Source organism: Frankliniella occidentalis, unplaced genomic scaffold, assembly GCF_000697945.3.
Source record: "Frankliniella occidentalis isolate FOCC.00 unplaced genomic scaffold, Focc_3.1 Scaffold39, whole genome shotgun sequence".
Classification (NCBI taxonomy): Eukaryota; Metazoa; Arthropoda; class Insecta; order Thysanoptera; family Thripidae; genus Frankliniella; species Frankliniella occidentalis.
Genome location: NW_026267169.1, coordinates 62 through 12704, shown reverse-complemented (window position 1 = coordinate 12704; position 12643 = coordinate 62). Strand labels below are relative to the sequence as shown.

Here is a 12643-nt window from a genome sequence, read left to right as displayed (position 1 = left end):
TACATATTATTAGTTAAAAGGATATAATAGTGACAGCAGATTAATGACAAATCATGACATGATGTAGCAGCAAGACAAGTTCAACGTATTTCAGTTAAGAACTATACTAGCAGTTGATATCAGAAACAAAACACATGGTTAAGCAAAATAATACCAACATCTATCTTTGTTCAGTATATGTGATTTAACCTAGAGGAATGGCTGGCAGTAGGAGATAAAATCTCTTTGAAATATTTAGATGGCAGAAAAAAGAAACTAAAATGATGCTGGAAAGACTGCTCTCAACAGCATTGGGGATTTGATGTAAATAAAACCTCAATAGAAATATCAGTCTCTTTAGTGAACACCTTTAGCCACACACCAGAGAGCTGGAGAGCTAAGATTTTAAAACTTAGGATGTTATTTGCTTTATATACCTGGAACAATGAATTTCCTAATGATGATCACAGGTGGAAAGGGGGAGGGTTTTAGTGGATAGCAATCAAACCAGACTCCAATAGCTTCTGAATTTTAGCTGCAATGTCAGGATTCTTCAAATGACTGGAAAAAAATAAAATAAGTTTCAAATAAAATTAAAAATTACTGGAATTGTTATGAGATTTGTGATACTCAATACTTACTCATTCAGGGCCTTTGGATCATTTTGCATTTGTTGCAGGATTAATCTCATAGCTGGGTCTCTAAGAATAGCTTGGATTTCCGGATCTGCCATAGCACGCTTGCGAACCTCATCAGGATTTGAATTTACTGCCACACTACATGAACGGTATCCTTCTATTGCCTCCTGTAAAGAGAGAGAAAATAATTTAATGACAAGTCACTAAGATATTGAGACAATTGTTATTGTACATCATTATTTTAACTTACAGTATTCACAGGGTCAAGTTCCAATGCCTTTTGGTATGCAGAGATGGCTTTACCTTGTTGTTGCATACCTTGCAAAATTTTACCTTTACGAATCCATCCTTTGACTGAAAATAAAATGTAATAAGTGAACACATAAAATTTGAATAATCCAGCCTAGGTAAGACTTCTCTATGGTACTTACTGAACTTCGGGTCCAGCTCCAAGCACTTCTCACAGTCCTTCAAACCAAGATCAAAGGCTGCCAGCTTTGTGTAACATGCCGCTCTATTACTGTAGTACTTACTATCCTCAGGGTTGCGTTTGATGGCATCAGAATAATATTTAATAGCCTCGGCATAGTCACCTTCAAAAAAATAAGAAATTTGTTAATAATGAGAAAAGATGTCTTAAATGTGAGAAATACGTGATAAAAAGTACCTTTTTTGAACAGTTCATTTCCTTTCTCTTTTGCTTCTTCAGCTTTCTCTGGGTCAATGTATGCCTTCGCTTCTTTTTCCTTTATCTTTTTTTCTATGTCTGAGAGCAACGAGCGAATTTCAGGAGTTCTGTGCTCTGACATAGACTTTTCATAATAGACCTTGGCAGTACTATATTCCTGTAAAATCACAATTAAAAAGAATTAGAATTTAAAAAAATTGAAACATTCATGTAACAGCAACCAACTGCCATAAGGAATACCTCAAGTTTCTTGTAAGCATTGCCAATTCTTGTGAATGCCTTAGCAATTAGTTTGAAATCTGCTCTATTTTCTCGTCCAATCTCAATAGCTTTCTCACACTGCTCAATACATTTTTGATATTCTTTCTGTTCAAAATAAACAGCTGTAATGAAACAAAAATGGGAAATATTATGACTGTAAACCACAAAAAAGTAAGGGGATCACAAAATTAAAATTTCTTATACCCTAAATTATAATTGTGTTTACCTGCAATGTTGTTTAAATAAGTAATGTCTGAGGAGTCCAGCTCCACAGCTTTATTGTAGTGAGCAAGTGCAGTCTCAAAATCTTTTTTCTTGTAAGCATCATTACCCCTTTCTTTCTCTTTTCTTGCCTATGGAAGGAAACCACACGTGACTTAAAACAATAAAAATCAAGAAAAATAAAGCAAGTAAATGATACAACCACAACTCCTCCATTACCAGAAGTTGACTCTGTGAGAGGCCAGAAAGATCCTCAGATGGCTCTTTTCTCTTTTCAGGTTCTTTAGGGCGAGGGGTAGGTTGTGAAGGTGGTTCAGAAGTGTCCATTGGAATGTCACCATCACCTGCCATGGTGAAATTGAGTCCAAGGAGGACACACACAGTTGTCAAAATTCTAGGATCATCAAACCTGTCTCTGTAAAATAAATGGGTAATAAAATTAAAGACTACCCAAGGTAAATGTGGATAATATTCAAAGTGCAGCTCCAAACTAACAGTTTAGCTGTTGGATCCGTGTGAAGTTTAGTGACGATCTTCAAATACTCAGGATCATCCAAGAAAGCTCTTGTTTGTGGGTTGTTGCGGAGCTTCACAAAGAGATCAGGTGACCTAAATAGGTCTGCATTTAAACCAGCACCAGGGAAAGGTGGGTTCTTGGCCTTCACTTCTTTGAGCCCCTCTGCAAGTTGGGCATTGGTAGGGTCAATTCTTAACCCTTCCTCATAGGCTTCAATCGCTTCATCAGTCCTACCCAGGTATGCCAATGCACTTCCTTTCCTAGAATAACCCTGGATGCAGCACAAAGCAGAATGAAATGTACGGAACCAATAAACATTTCAGTAACAAAAGTGAAAGCCAAACATACCTTCCCCCAATCTGGCTTCAGTGTCACAGTTTTCTCAGCGTCAGCGTATGCTAATTCAAACTGCTCATCTTTGGCATATGCTGCAGAACGATTACTAAATAGGACGTGGTTGGTAGGGTCGAGTGCTATGGCATCAGAATAAAATTTAATGGCCTCAGTATAGTTTCCTTGCTGTAGGGCTGCATTGCCTTTCTCCTTCAACGCATTAACCTGGAACAAGTGGAGGAAATTTATAATTATGAGCAGGCATAGTCCAATGGAGTGAGAAAAGTGAAAATTTTGCCACAACTATGAATGACACATTTGACAGTTCTTGCAAAAGGCACAAGCAATATTAAGAGCAGGTAATATGAGATCATATTCACATGATTCAAAGACCAGTCATTCAGCCAACTTCATGGTAATGTGAGATTTTCGTACAGGTTAGATTCACAGTAGCCGAAAATGCAGCTATGTTTTCACTGTTAGGAAAAAAAACTAACAATAACTGGTAATAATTAAAATTTCAACGTTAAAAACGTAGAAGGAAAAATTTGAATGACTTTCGGAAACGACAATCATCCTGATCGGGCGCCACAAGAACATGTGCAATATTAACCGAATGCCAGGCAAAATCAAAAACAAAGTGAGTAACGGTGACTGCAAGAATGTGAAATGCAACCTCGCCACTATTCTCTTGTGGAAATACGTAGAAATTGTCACGAAAACACTCACTTGCTCCATTTTCACCGGTGCACAAAGAACGCCGCAATATCAGAACAGGCACGGTAGGCACACAGTTTTGTGCTGCGGTCTGCTCGGCCTCGGTCGGCTGGATTCGTGTAGAAAATTCGAGCAAGAGACCCGTGCGGCAGAGAGAACAACCGGAAAACACGTTTCGCGCCAACTCGGTTTAGGAAAAACTTTGTTTCCGAGCAAATTCTCTCCCAAATGTAGTTTTCGAACAACAACAAACAATAACACGACAAGTAGTAAAAATTTCTATGGCCCAGTTGAGAAAGGTGGTGCGGCGAACGAGTACAGAACCATACATACTCACTTAACCGCAGCGCTACCTTGAGAAATCGGCCGTGTTCTCGCTGCAAAAGCGTTGTCAAACATCACGACACTTCAAGATATCTGTATTTGTTCTCGCATTCTGAACCTTTTTTTTAGTGCTCAGATGACGTGTGGACTCAGATGATAGCTGAAGTGGTCAGTACATTTTTGGGTTTTCTTTTATGAAAATGTCTTATATCACTTTTTTACATTATAGGGCTTTGATATTTGTTGTGAATCAGTATATTCCTATTCCATTCCGTGCCACTCCTCCCTCTGATCTTCCAAAGACTTGTCAAACACAACTTCAGTATATTTCTTTTTGATTTTTAACAGTGCACTGGTTTAATTTGTAGATGAAGCTGTCAGAATAAGTACCCATAGGTCTTAATTAAGCTTGGTACTTTATTATTATTTGCCTTTACTCTGAAGTGAAAAATGTGTATTGTCTAGATCTCATGTAAAGACTTCTTTTCCTCTCCACACCCCTTCACCACTCTCTCGTGTTATATATTTTGAAAATCGTTTAAAATGTAGATTTTCAATTTTGCTGTATGGCAAGTCTCTTAATAATTTATCATATCATCAAACACCATCCGGTTTTTCTTAGCTTGTAGTGGGGAGGCACACAATTGAATGATACAAAGTCCAATCTTCTGCAGAGAAGTCTTGGTTTTGTTTGTTTTGCACTTGATGTCTATCAATCTTTGCTCTCATTCAGTTCCTCACCGTTCTCTGAGGCAGTATTCTTTGGAATCCATGCCTCATCGAAGTCTACTTTTGTAGCCATGCTTGACTTTTTGACTTTAGTGGGTGACATTAAAAACAAAGATTCAGGTCTGAATTAATATAAATTATTCAGAACCATGTAGTTCTCCATAAAATACTGTTACGTTTTAAAATTATGATTGTAAATTACTGCTTAGCCTCCAACATCTGATCAATTTTTGTGACTCTTTGTTACAGGTGTGTCTGTTCTATCTCATCAATGGCTACCATCTCTTGGTTTTGGTAGAAATTCAACTTGTCTTGGGACTATGCTAGCAGCCAATATGCCTGAGTGTACGCCATCCACAACTGCATCTGTAGAAAACTCTGAAATTCGCGAGGAAGATAAGAAATTTACGGTACTACACGACATAAAACATGGTGAAAAATTTGTCCGAGTTATAGCTTCCTAATTTCTTAAATGAATTTTTCAGGTGTACAAAGTTGCCATTTCTTCAGACAATGATTCATGGTTTGTTTTCCGCCGCTACAATGAATTTTATAAACTCTTTGATATACTTCGCAAACAGGTTAGATGATGTTTTCCATCAATAGTATCTCGCCTAAATTTCTACATGAGCTTCACAAAATTTTATTCAATCTAATTGAACAGGTTCCTGGACTCCAGTTGAAGCTGCCTGGCAAAAAGCTATTTGGGAATAATTTGGATCCTCAATTTATTGCTTCTCGACAAGAAGGTCTTGACACGTTCTTACAGCAACTTATGCAAGACAAAAAGCTTCTTGAAATGTATGTCTTTAAAAATTAACTAAAACCTAGGAATTTTTAAATTTATTTTTCTTATATCTTTTAATTTTAATTTCTGTTGGGGTTTGAATAACTGTTTGTTTTTCTCTAGACCCGAAGTAAGAGCTTTCCTTCAGCTTGATCGACGCAAGTTGAGTTCGGAAGGAGATGTAGAGCTGGAAGATAACAGTGAGGGAATTGATGCTCTAGAAAAAATGAACAAACTTAACCTAGGACCTTCAGAACGCCTTTAGTAAGAGTTGTACATCACTGTTTTAAATCATATCCAATTTTCCATTTCTTTATTAATTATTTTCCTTGTGATATTAACAGTGCAAAGCCTAAAGATTTTGAATTCCTGCGAGTGATTGGAAAGGGTAGCTATGGAAAAGTACTCTTAGCTCGCCACTGTTCTGAGGGAAAATACTATGCAATAAAGATCCTCAGTAAAAGAGTGATCTTGCGCAAAAATGAAGTCCGCCACGTCATGGCTGAAAGAGATATATTGCTAAAAAATGTCCACCATCCTTTTCTTGTTGGGCTCCATTACTCCTTCCAAACATCTGACAAATTATATTTTGTCATGGATTATGTTAATGGTGGAGAGGTAGGTTTGTGCAATAGATACCCTAAATAGATTTTTTCCATGAGTAAGCTTTTAAATATGTTTTATTGTTGTAGCTCTTCTTTCACTTGCAACGTGAACGAACTTTTCCTGAAAGCAGAGCAAGATTTTACGCTGGTGAAATTTCTTTAGCTCTTGGATACCTTCATTCTTTAAATGTTGTATACCGAGATCTAAAACCAGAAAACATCCTTCTTGATTGTCAAGGTCACATTGTTTTGACAGATTTTGGTTTATCCAAGGAAATTGGTGACCTCATGGGTGTAGAAACAACCCATACCTTTTGTGGAACTCCAGAATACTTAGCTCCTGAAATCATTAGAAAAGAGGTGTGTGTTTTATTGTATTTCATCTCTTATTGCTTTCCATTTTCTTAAAATGTCAATGTCTCCTCTTTTTTTTCTTAAAACTCATATTTGTGTTAACAGCCATATGGAAGAGCTGTGGATTGGTGGTGCTTGGGTGCTGTTCTATATGAAATGCTGTATGGACTTCCTCCATTTTACAGCCGCAATACTTCTGAAATGTATGAACGTATTCTGAATAAGCCTTTAACACTTCGCTCTGGTATTTCTGAAAGTGCAAGAGATCTTTTATGCCAGGTAGGTAAAAAAATGAGAGATGTTCTTAAAACTTCACCAGGTATTGTAATGTGTACCCCTTTAATCCTAATTATTTATTTATTTTGCATTTTTGAAGCTATTAGAGAAGGATCCGAGAATGCGTCTAGGATATGCAGAAGGAGATCTAGAGACACTGAAGATGCATTCATTTTTCATGCCTATCAACTGGGAAGACCTTTACAATAAAAAGATTCGCCCGCCTTTTAATCCCAATGTGGTATGTGTCATTTTGAGGTTCACTTATTTTTTGTGTGAACTGAATATACTGTAACTAAAAATACAATTCTCATCTTCTAGCATGAAGTATTTGATCTTCGTCACATTGACCCAGAATTTACAAGAGAAGCAGTTTCTAGTTCAGTTGCCCGTTCACATTCAACGACAAGCATATTAACTGCAAGTGTACGTGAAGCAGATGATATTTTTGCTGGGTTTTCTTATGCAGCTCCAATGGATTTGTAAGAGTGAAAATTGATTAGAAAACTTAAAAACAAACTGTCATATGATATGAAAAACAAACTTTCCTTTTTACTACATTAGGATTTCTGTTACTGAGCCCTGTGCTCCTCAAACAAACTATGTATTAGCCTGCTTAAATTTCATCTGTATTATTGTTTGGCTGGCGTTAAATAGTTTTGTATTGGGTGCACCCATTTATATCTTCTTTTTTTTGCATATTTTACGCAGACTACCGTATTCACAAGCATTTTTCTAATTTGTTATATAATCTTCCTATCTGCCTTATCCTGCCTTTTTGTCAGTATTGTATTGTATACTTTTCAACTATTATGTTTAGATTCTAGTCGTAACATACCACATGCTTTTATTTTTATTAGTGACTCTTTATTAGAGTGCTTCCAGTTTTTGCATGAAAGTAATTCACGTTACTGACATGCGTAGGTATATTTTTCCAGCTGTGTTACATCAAGTTTTACATCTCATCTGGTATGTATTTTGTTATACTTGATCATGTTGGGGTTAGTCTTAATTTTTGCTCTTCAATTGTGCATTTACCTTAGCTTTTGATAAGTACTACATTTGCCATTCAAGTGGCATTGTGGTTAATCCATGTTTGGGGATGGGGGCTCCTAACTACAGTGTTATCCCTGCCTGTGATAATGTGTAATTGAATGCAGGATGTTCTGTGTTCTTATCCTTTTAGCATTTTTTTTTCTAATGCTGAAGTGTAAATTCCCAAAGACTTAAGCAGGACAATATTCAATTGTGCCACAATCTTAAATAATTCTGCTTTCCATATACTGCAGATCGCACTCCTTAGAAAATTGTAATTATCTGGAATGATATTCCACTACAATGTAGAGAACCAGCACTTAGTCCTTCAATACTCATGTATCATCATAATATACCTTGCCCACGAAGGCTAACACAAAGCTTTCACTATTAGGCTAGACTAGATAAATCACAGTATTTGAATAGATGAATGGCACATGCTATCTGCCAAATGGACAAGTTTTCATCAGAGATTATTATGCCATAAGTTAAATTTAAGCTCTAATGGTGATATTATTTGGTTTCTTTGCCTCTCATTCCATTTATAATTTTTAAAAAAATCTTTGTGCCTTGATCTCCTAATTATTATTTGAGTGCCAAAAAATATTATGCTGTGATGTTTATAACCCATGTTGTTTATGAAAGATATGTAATCGTTTTTCATTAAAAAGTTTATCTACTCATCTTTCTTCGATTGCTTGTCAAATTTACCCTGGTTTCTACCTAGCCGGTAGATTGGCTGCTGTGGCGGCTACTGCAGCTGCTGCTTCTGCCACTTGGCCCGCTCCCGCAGGCGCTGCTGCTGCTGCTGCTCGGTGCGTGCGCGCGGCCGCGACTCTGACTTTGCCGACGACGCGGCCTCCGCCTTCTGGGTGCGGACGTCGGTGGGCCTGCCCTGCCCGAAGACGAGTCCGTGGCGTCGTTGGTCGTTTCCTCGGCGGCGTGCCCGCCCCTGCGGCCGTGGCCTCCACCCGGCACCGCCGGCCCCTCGCCGCCCGCGCCCCGCACGGCCCTTGTGCTGGTGCTGGCTCTACCCATGGCCCGGCGCAGGTCCCGCGCCGTCTGCTGCTGGATCTTGCACCGCCGCTCCCAGACCACCACGTCGCGACGGAGCAGGTCCAGGTCCTGCTTGAGGCGCACGTACACCAGCACGTCCGGCGCCTGCGTGCACACCGAGAGTCTCCTTAGCGTCGTCATCATGCCTCGTCACTCAGCGAGTGTCTGGGGACGTGTGAGGACGGACGCAACTGTTTGCTCAAAGCTGTGCCCCAAAAGAGCACAGAGCACTCGCCACGCCGCCGCACTGCGTCGCCACCCACACGACCGTCGCGCCGCCGCCCACAAGCGGGACCGAAGGGTGAATAGAGTTTGCTCACCGTGTGCCTCTCCATCCGCATGCGCACCGCATTCAGCGCCGTGTCAGCTCTGCCCACATCCTCCAGCACCTGGAGTAGGCAGAGATAGGACGACGAAAGTCGCATCAATTAGGCTAGGGGAACGCAACTGGTACAATTGAAATTCAATGTTATTTCGGACTCACCTTCTGCTCCTCAAGCTCCAGGGCCGCTTTCTGGTTCCGTTTGGCGGCGGTCTCCTTTCGGATGGCCTCGAGGTGCTTGCTGAGGTCCGACAAGCGCTTCTTGCCGGCGAGGAGTCTGGACGTGGCGCTGCCTGGGCACGGGAAGCAAGGCTGGGCGTGAGCTCTGAATGGACTTCCCTGCAGCGCGCTACCCGCGCTGCAAACTCACCGGAGATGCCCTTGAGGTCGTTCAGGTGCTGGCTGTTGCTCTCGATCTTCCGGTTCAGCTCCTCGATCTCGATGCGAATCTTGTCGAAGTCGACGGGCCGCAGCGCGTCGCCCAGCTCCCGCTTGACGGCGATGTTCTCCCGGACGCGCCGGTGGTGCGCGCGCAGCGAGCTCACCTTGAGCCGTATCCTGTCGATGGTGGCGTCGGCCTGCTTCACCCAGTCCGTCATGTACCTGCGGCAGGGGAGCTCGGGTAAGGCGCACCACCCTGGAGACCCAGGACCCAGCCCCCGCCTCGGCCGGCACTCACCTGTTGAGCTTCTCCCCGGACGTTCTGCCGCTGACGTGCGCGTCGCCCTGGGCCTTGTCCGTGACGCCCGTGTCGAGCGAGTGGTAGGCGGCGAGCGTCTCCCCAAGGCGGACCTGGGCCTCCTCGGCGCGCGCGCGCAGGTCCGCGGCCTGGGCCTCGGCGCGGGAGACGAGCTGCTGCGTCCGCTGCGTCGTCAGGTGGGTGGCTTCCTCCGCGAGGTCCATGCGCTGGCTGAAGCTCATCCTGCAGGAGCGAGCGCATCGAGTGACATCACCACTACGCGTCCAGGCCCGCCCCAGTGACAAACTACCGACTTCGACGCCGTGTCGACTTTCTCACCGGAATCAACAACATATGTTGATATTCGAAGGCTATTCTACACTGAATATCGCTAACTGGCTGTGCGAGCTGACGCTCACCTGGGCACCCTGTCCAGAGACCCCGTCTTGCTGCTCTTGGCCTTGGCGGCCGAGGCCCGGGCCGAGGCTTTGGCGGCGGCCTTCGCGCGGATGGCCGACAGGCGGGCGGTGCTGCTGAGCGTGTCCGAGACCGCGGACAACGTTATCCTGGAGCGGGCCCGCGGGGGCTCGTCGGAGCGGCTGAGGGACCGTGACGGTGGTGGGGTTGGCGTCGGGGACCCGGACTCGCCGTCCTCCTCGTGCAAGCTCTCCATCTTGTGCACGCTCTCCAGCTTGACGCTCTCCTGCTTGTGCAAGCTCTCCAACTTGTGCTCGCTCTCCGGCTCGACCCCACCCGTTTCCTGTTCGGCTTTGGGCGAGGCCTGCTGAGCGATTGCCTCCTCTTTCTTCTCGAGCTCGATAATCTCTGATAAGCCTGCAAAACCCAACTCCCCCCAAAATAACACGTTATTACCGAAAGACGAGGTCTGCATTTATTTGAACTAAAATGAAAGTTTTTGTCCTACGCTGCCTCTTTCCTACCTGCAAGCAGGTCGGGGGTATCCATGTACAGCTTATCGTGGAAGATCTCGTTCTCCAGGCGCAGCATGAGGTTGGCCTTCACGAGCAGCGTCACCGCCTCCTCCAGCTCCTCATAAGACAGCGCTATGCAGACGGTGACGACTGTGTCAGGGTGTGCCTTCCAGGTGGGTGATTCGTCGCGTTCACTTTCGTAGTTCTGTTGTACCACCCGCCCCGCACGCGCGCGGTGTCCGTACGTCATCTGTCGTCTCTGACCAGGGCGCCTTAGGGATCGTCCAGAAAGTGCGTCCACTTTTTTCCAGATTCGTTAGGCAAATTACAGGAGCTCGGCGCCTGCGAAAATCAGGGTAGGCATCCCAGCAGTGCACGCGTGCACTGAATGCAAGATGTTGCCTACCGATCAGGCGCTATGGGAGCTGGCATTGGCTGGAATGGTCAGTTTCGTAACGGCAGACGTGGTGTGGATGCTCCATAACGGCCCGAGAAAATACGCAACCCACACGCACGCGTGCACGGGGTACGTGCGTTAAAGTCAAACTACGGAAGTGGCCCCGGGGCGAATCGACAGCCACCTGGCTCGGATTGCGGCGGAGCCTGCAGCGCGATTAGAGAGGTCGCTCCCTCGCTCGCTCCCCGACACGCGCGCCGCCTCCTTATTTCACAGTATGGGGGCTTTACTTTTCTCCTAAACACGCAATTCAGTTAAGATTTTCATTATTTCTTCACGCTTTAAAGTTTTGTTCATTTTCAACAATCCCAAACACTCGCGCGAGTGAGCTCTCTAATCGCGCTAATCTGCTGCGAGGTGGGTGGAGTTCGTTCATCTACCTTCGGGGACGACGTCGATGAAGGCATCAGCCGAAGAGACTGTCTTGGAGAAGGACAGCTCCCTGGACAAGGTGGACGGGGTCGGCTCAGAGTACGAGCCCGTCCTGACGTCCAGCGTCCGCGCAGACGCCGATCTTTGCGCGGACGCCGACCGTCGAGCGGCCACGGCTGCCATCGCGCGCGGCGTCGTCGGCTAGGGAGACGACTTCATCTCGGCGCAGGGCGACCGTGTGGCCGGCGGAAACGGAAGCAGGTCCCGCCCACGAATCCGATTGTCGGCCGGGCCTCGCTGGCCTCGCCGGCCTCGCCAGGGTGGCCCGGCACGGACTCGCTCCCTCCGACGCGGGCCCCCGTTCCCATCGCTGGCTTCCGACACACTCTGACATCTCGTGCGCCGCCCCCCACTGGGCGACGGGGGCGTGTCAACCCCTATGAACGGCAGGCGGAGAGGAAGGGGGATGTGACGGGGCGAGGGGTTGGGGAGAAAGAGAGGGAGTAACAGGGAACGCTGTGTACCGATTTAAGGGTCGTTTACCCCCACTCTTTCGTCGCGGTGGAGGGAGAGTGTATTTCGGACGAGGACGCGACGCTCCGCTCCAGTGCGGAAATGTCCCCGAGCCGCAAGCACAGGGGTGCAGGTTGGCGTGTCGTGGGGACGTCATCGCGGGCGGCGCGGGGCCGTGCTCCGCCTGATGGATCGTGCCCGCTTTGCCCGCCTTGTCCCGCGGCCCCCTCGTCTCTTGGCTGCCGCTTAGCAGAAAGCTCGCCCCCACCACTGTTGCTCTTATCGACGTGCTGAGCATTATTTGAAAGTTATATTGTTGAAGCTTGCCCCCTCCCCTCCCTCCCTCACCTCCGACAGAGCCTGCTCTCCGTATGTTCCATTCGTTCGATTCCCGCTGCCACCTTCACGCCTCCTCGGGTCTCCGGTTCCCGCATTGCATTGACGTGCCATACGCCACACAAATGGCTCTGTACCCTACACACACAGCTCCACTCGTTCTCCGGGTACACCCCGCACCCCCCCTCCTCCACCGCCCGCCCACGCAACCCTTTCCTCCCCCGCGATAGTACAGACGAGCAGCTCCGCGATGCTCGCTCCCCTCGCCAGACAGGCGATGGGGCAGGGTGGCGGAAACAAGGTTGAGTCGCCGTAGCAACAAGGTTTGCGCCCCCACGGCCCCCCGGCCCGGGCCCCCTCGGGGTCGGACACGGACACGGCAGGCAGTGGCCCCCGCAGGAGCACGCCGGCGGCCAGGCCACGCTGACGCGCTGACGCACCCGCGCCGTCATGGGGGTCTACAGGTAGGCGCCGAGTGGGTAGGCACGCCCGCGCCGCACGCCCGCGCTGC

General features: G+C 46.1%; 3 protein-coding genes across 5 annotated transcripts in view; 1 reads left to right on the top strand and 2 right to left on the bottom strand.

Annotated features, from left to right (window-relative positions):
- The window catches only part of LOC113208370 (stress-induced-phosphoprotein 1), a 9157-nt gene extending 5652 nt beyond the window's left edge, over positions 1-3505 (bottom strand). For 2 of the 3 annotated variants that reach the window (XR_008011021.1, XR_003303508.2), the window contains exons 1-11: positions 3368-3505; positions 2654-2863; positions 2284-2576; positions 2008-2203; positions 1793-1919; positions 1546-1688; positions 1285-1462; positions 1049-1210; positions 868-971; positions 621-784; positions 417-540 (exon numbers count right to left, since the gene is read on the bottom strand). Coding sequence is in view for 1 of the 3 variants with exons in the window: in XM_026425339.2 (XP_026281124.2) it covers positions 468-540; positions 621-784; positions 868-971; positions 1049-1210; positions 1285-1462; positions 1546-1688; positions 1793-1919; positions 2008-2203; positions 2284-2576; positions 2654-2863; positions 3368-3376 (1659 nt within the window). In the remaining 2 variants the exon portion in view is untranslated. Of the gene's footprint in view, positions 1-321; positions 541-620; positions 785-867; positions 972-1048; positions 1211-1284; positions 1463-1545; positions 1689-1792; positions 1920-2007; positions 2204-2283; positions 2577-2653; positions 2864-3367 lie in introns of those variants that run through there. The other variant, XM_026425339.2, reaches the window with a different exon arrangement.
- A 130-nt stretch (positions 3506-3635) lies between these two features.
- Positions 3636-8148, top strand: LOC127749210 (serine/threonine-protein kinase Sgk2-like). Its single transcript, XM_052266510.1, has 10 exons — positions 3636-3847; positions 4658-4818; positions 4894-4989; positions 5073-5209; positions 5319-5459; positions 5540-5813; positions 5888-6160; positions 6260-6433; positions 6531-6671; positions 6752-8148. The coding sequence occupies exons 2-10, from the start codon at positions 4729-4731 to the stop codon at positions 6914-6916; spliced, it is 1491 nt and encodes a 496-aa protein (XP_052122470.1). The 5' UTR covers positions 3636-3847; positions 4658-4728; the 3' UTR covers positions 6917-8148.
- LOC127749207 (coiled-coil domain-containing protein 113-like) lies at positions 7276-11984 on the bottom strand. The gene is made up of 8 exons (XM_052266489.1): positions 11292-11984; positions 10464-10586; positions 9942-10356; positions 9523-9765; positions 9214-9446; positions 9006-9136; positions 8842-8910; positions 7276-8626 (listed from the first exon to the last, which is right to left on the bottom strand). The coding sequence occupies exons 1-8, from the start codon at positions 11464-11466 to the stop codon at positions 8189-8191; spliced, it is 1827 nt and encodes a 608-aa protein (XP_052122449.1). The 5' UTR covers positions 11467-11984; the 3' UTR covers positions 7276-8188.
- Between the last annotated feature and the right edge of the window lie 659 nt (positions 11985-12643).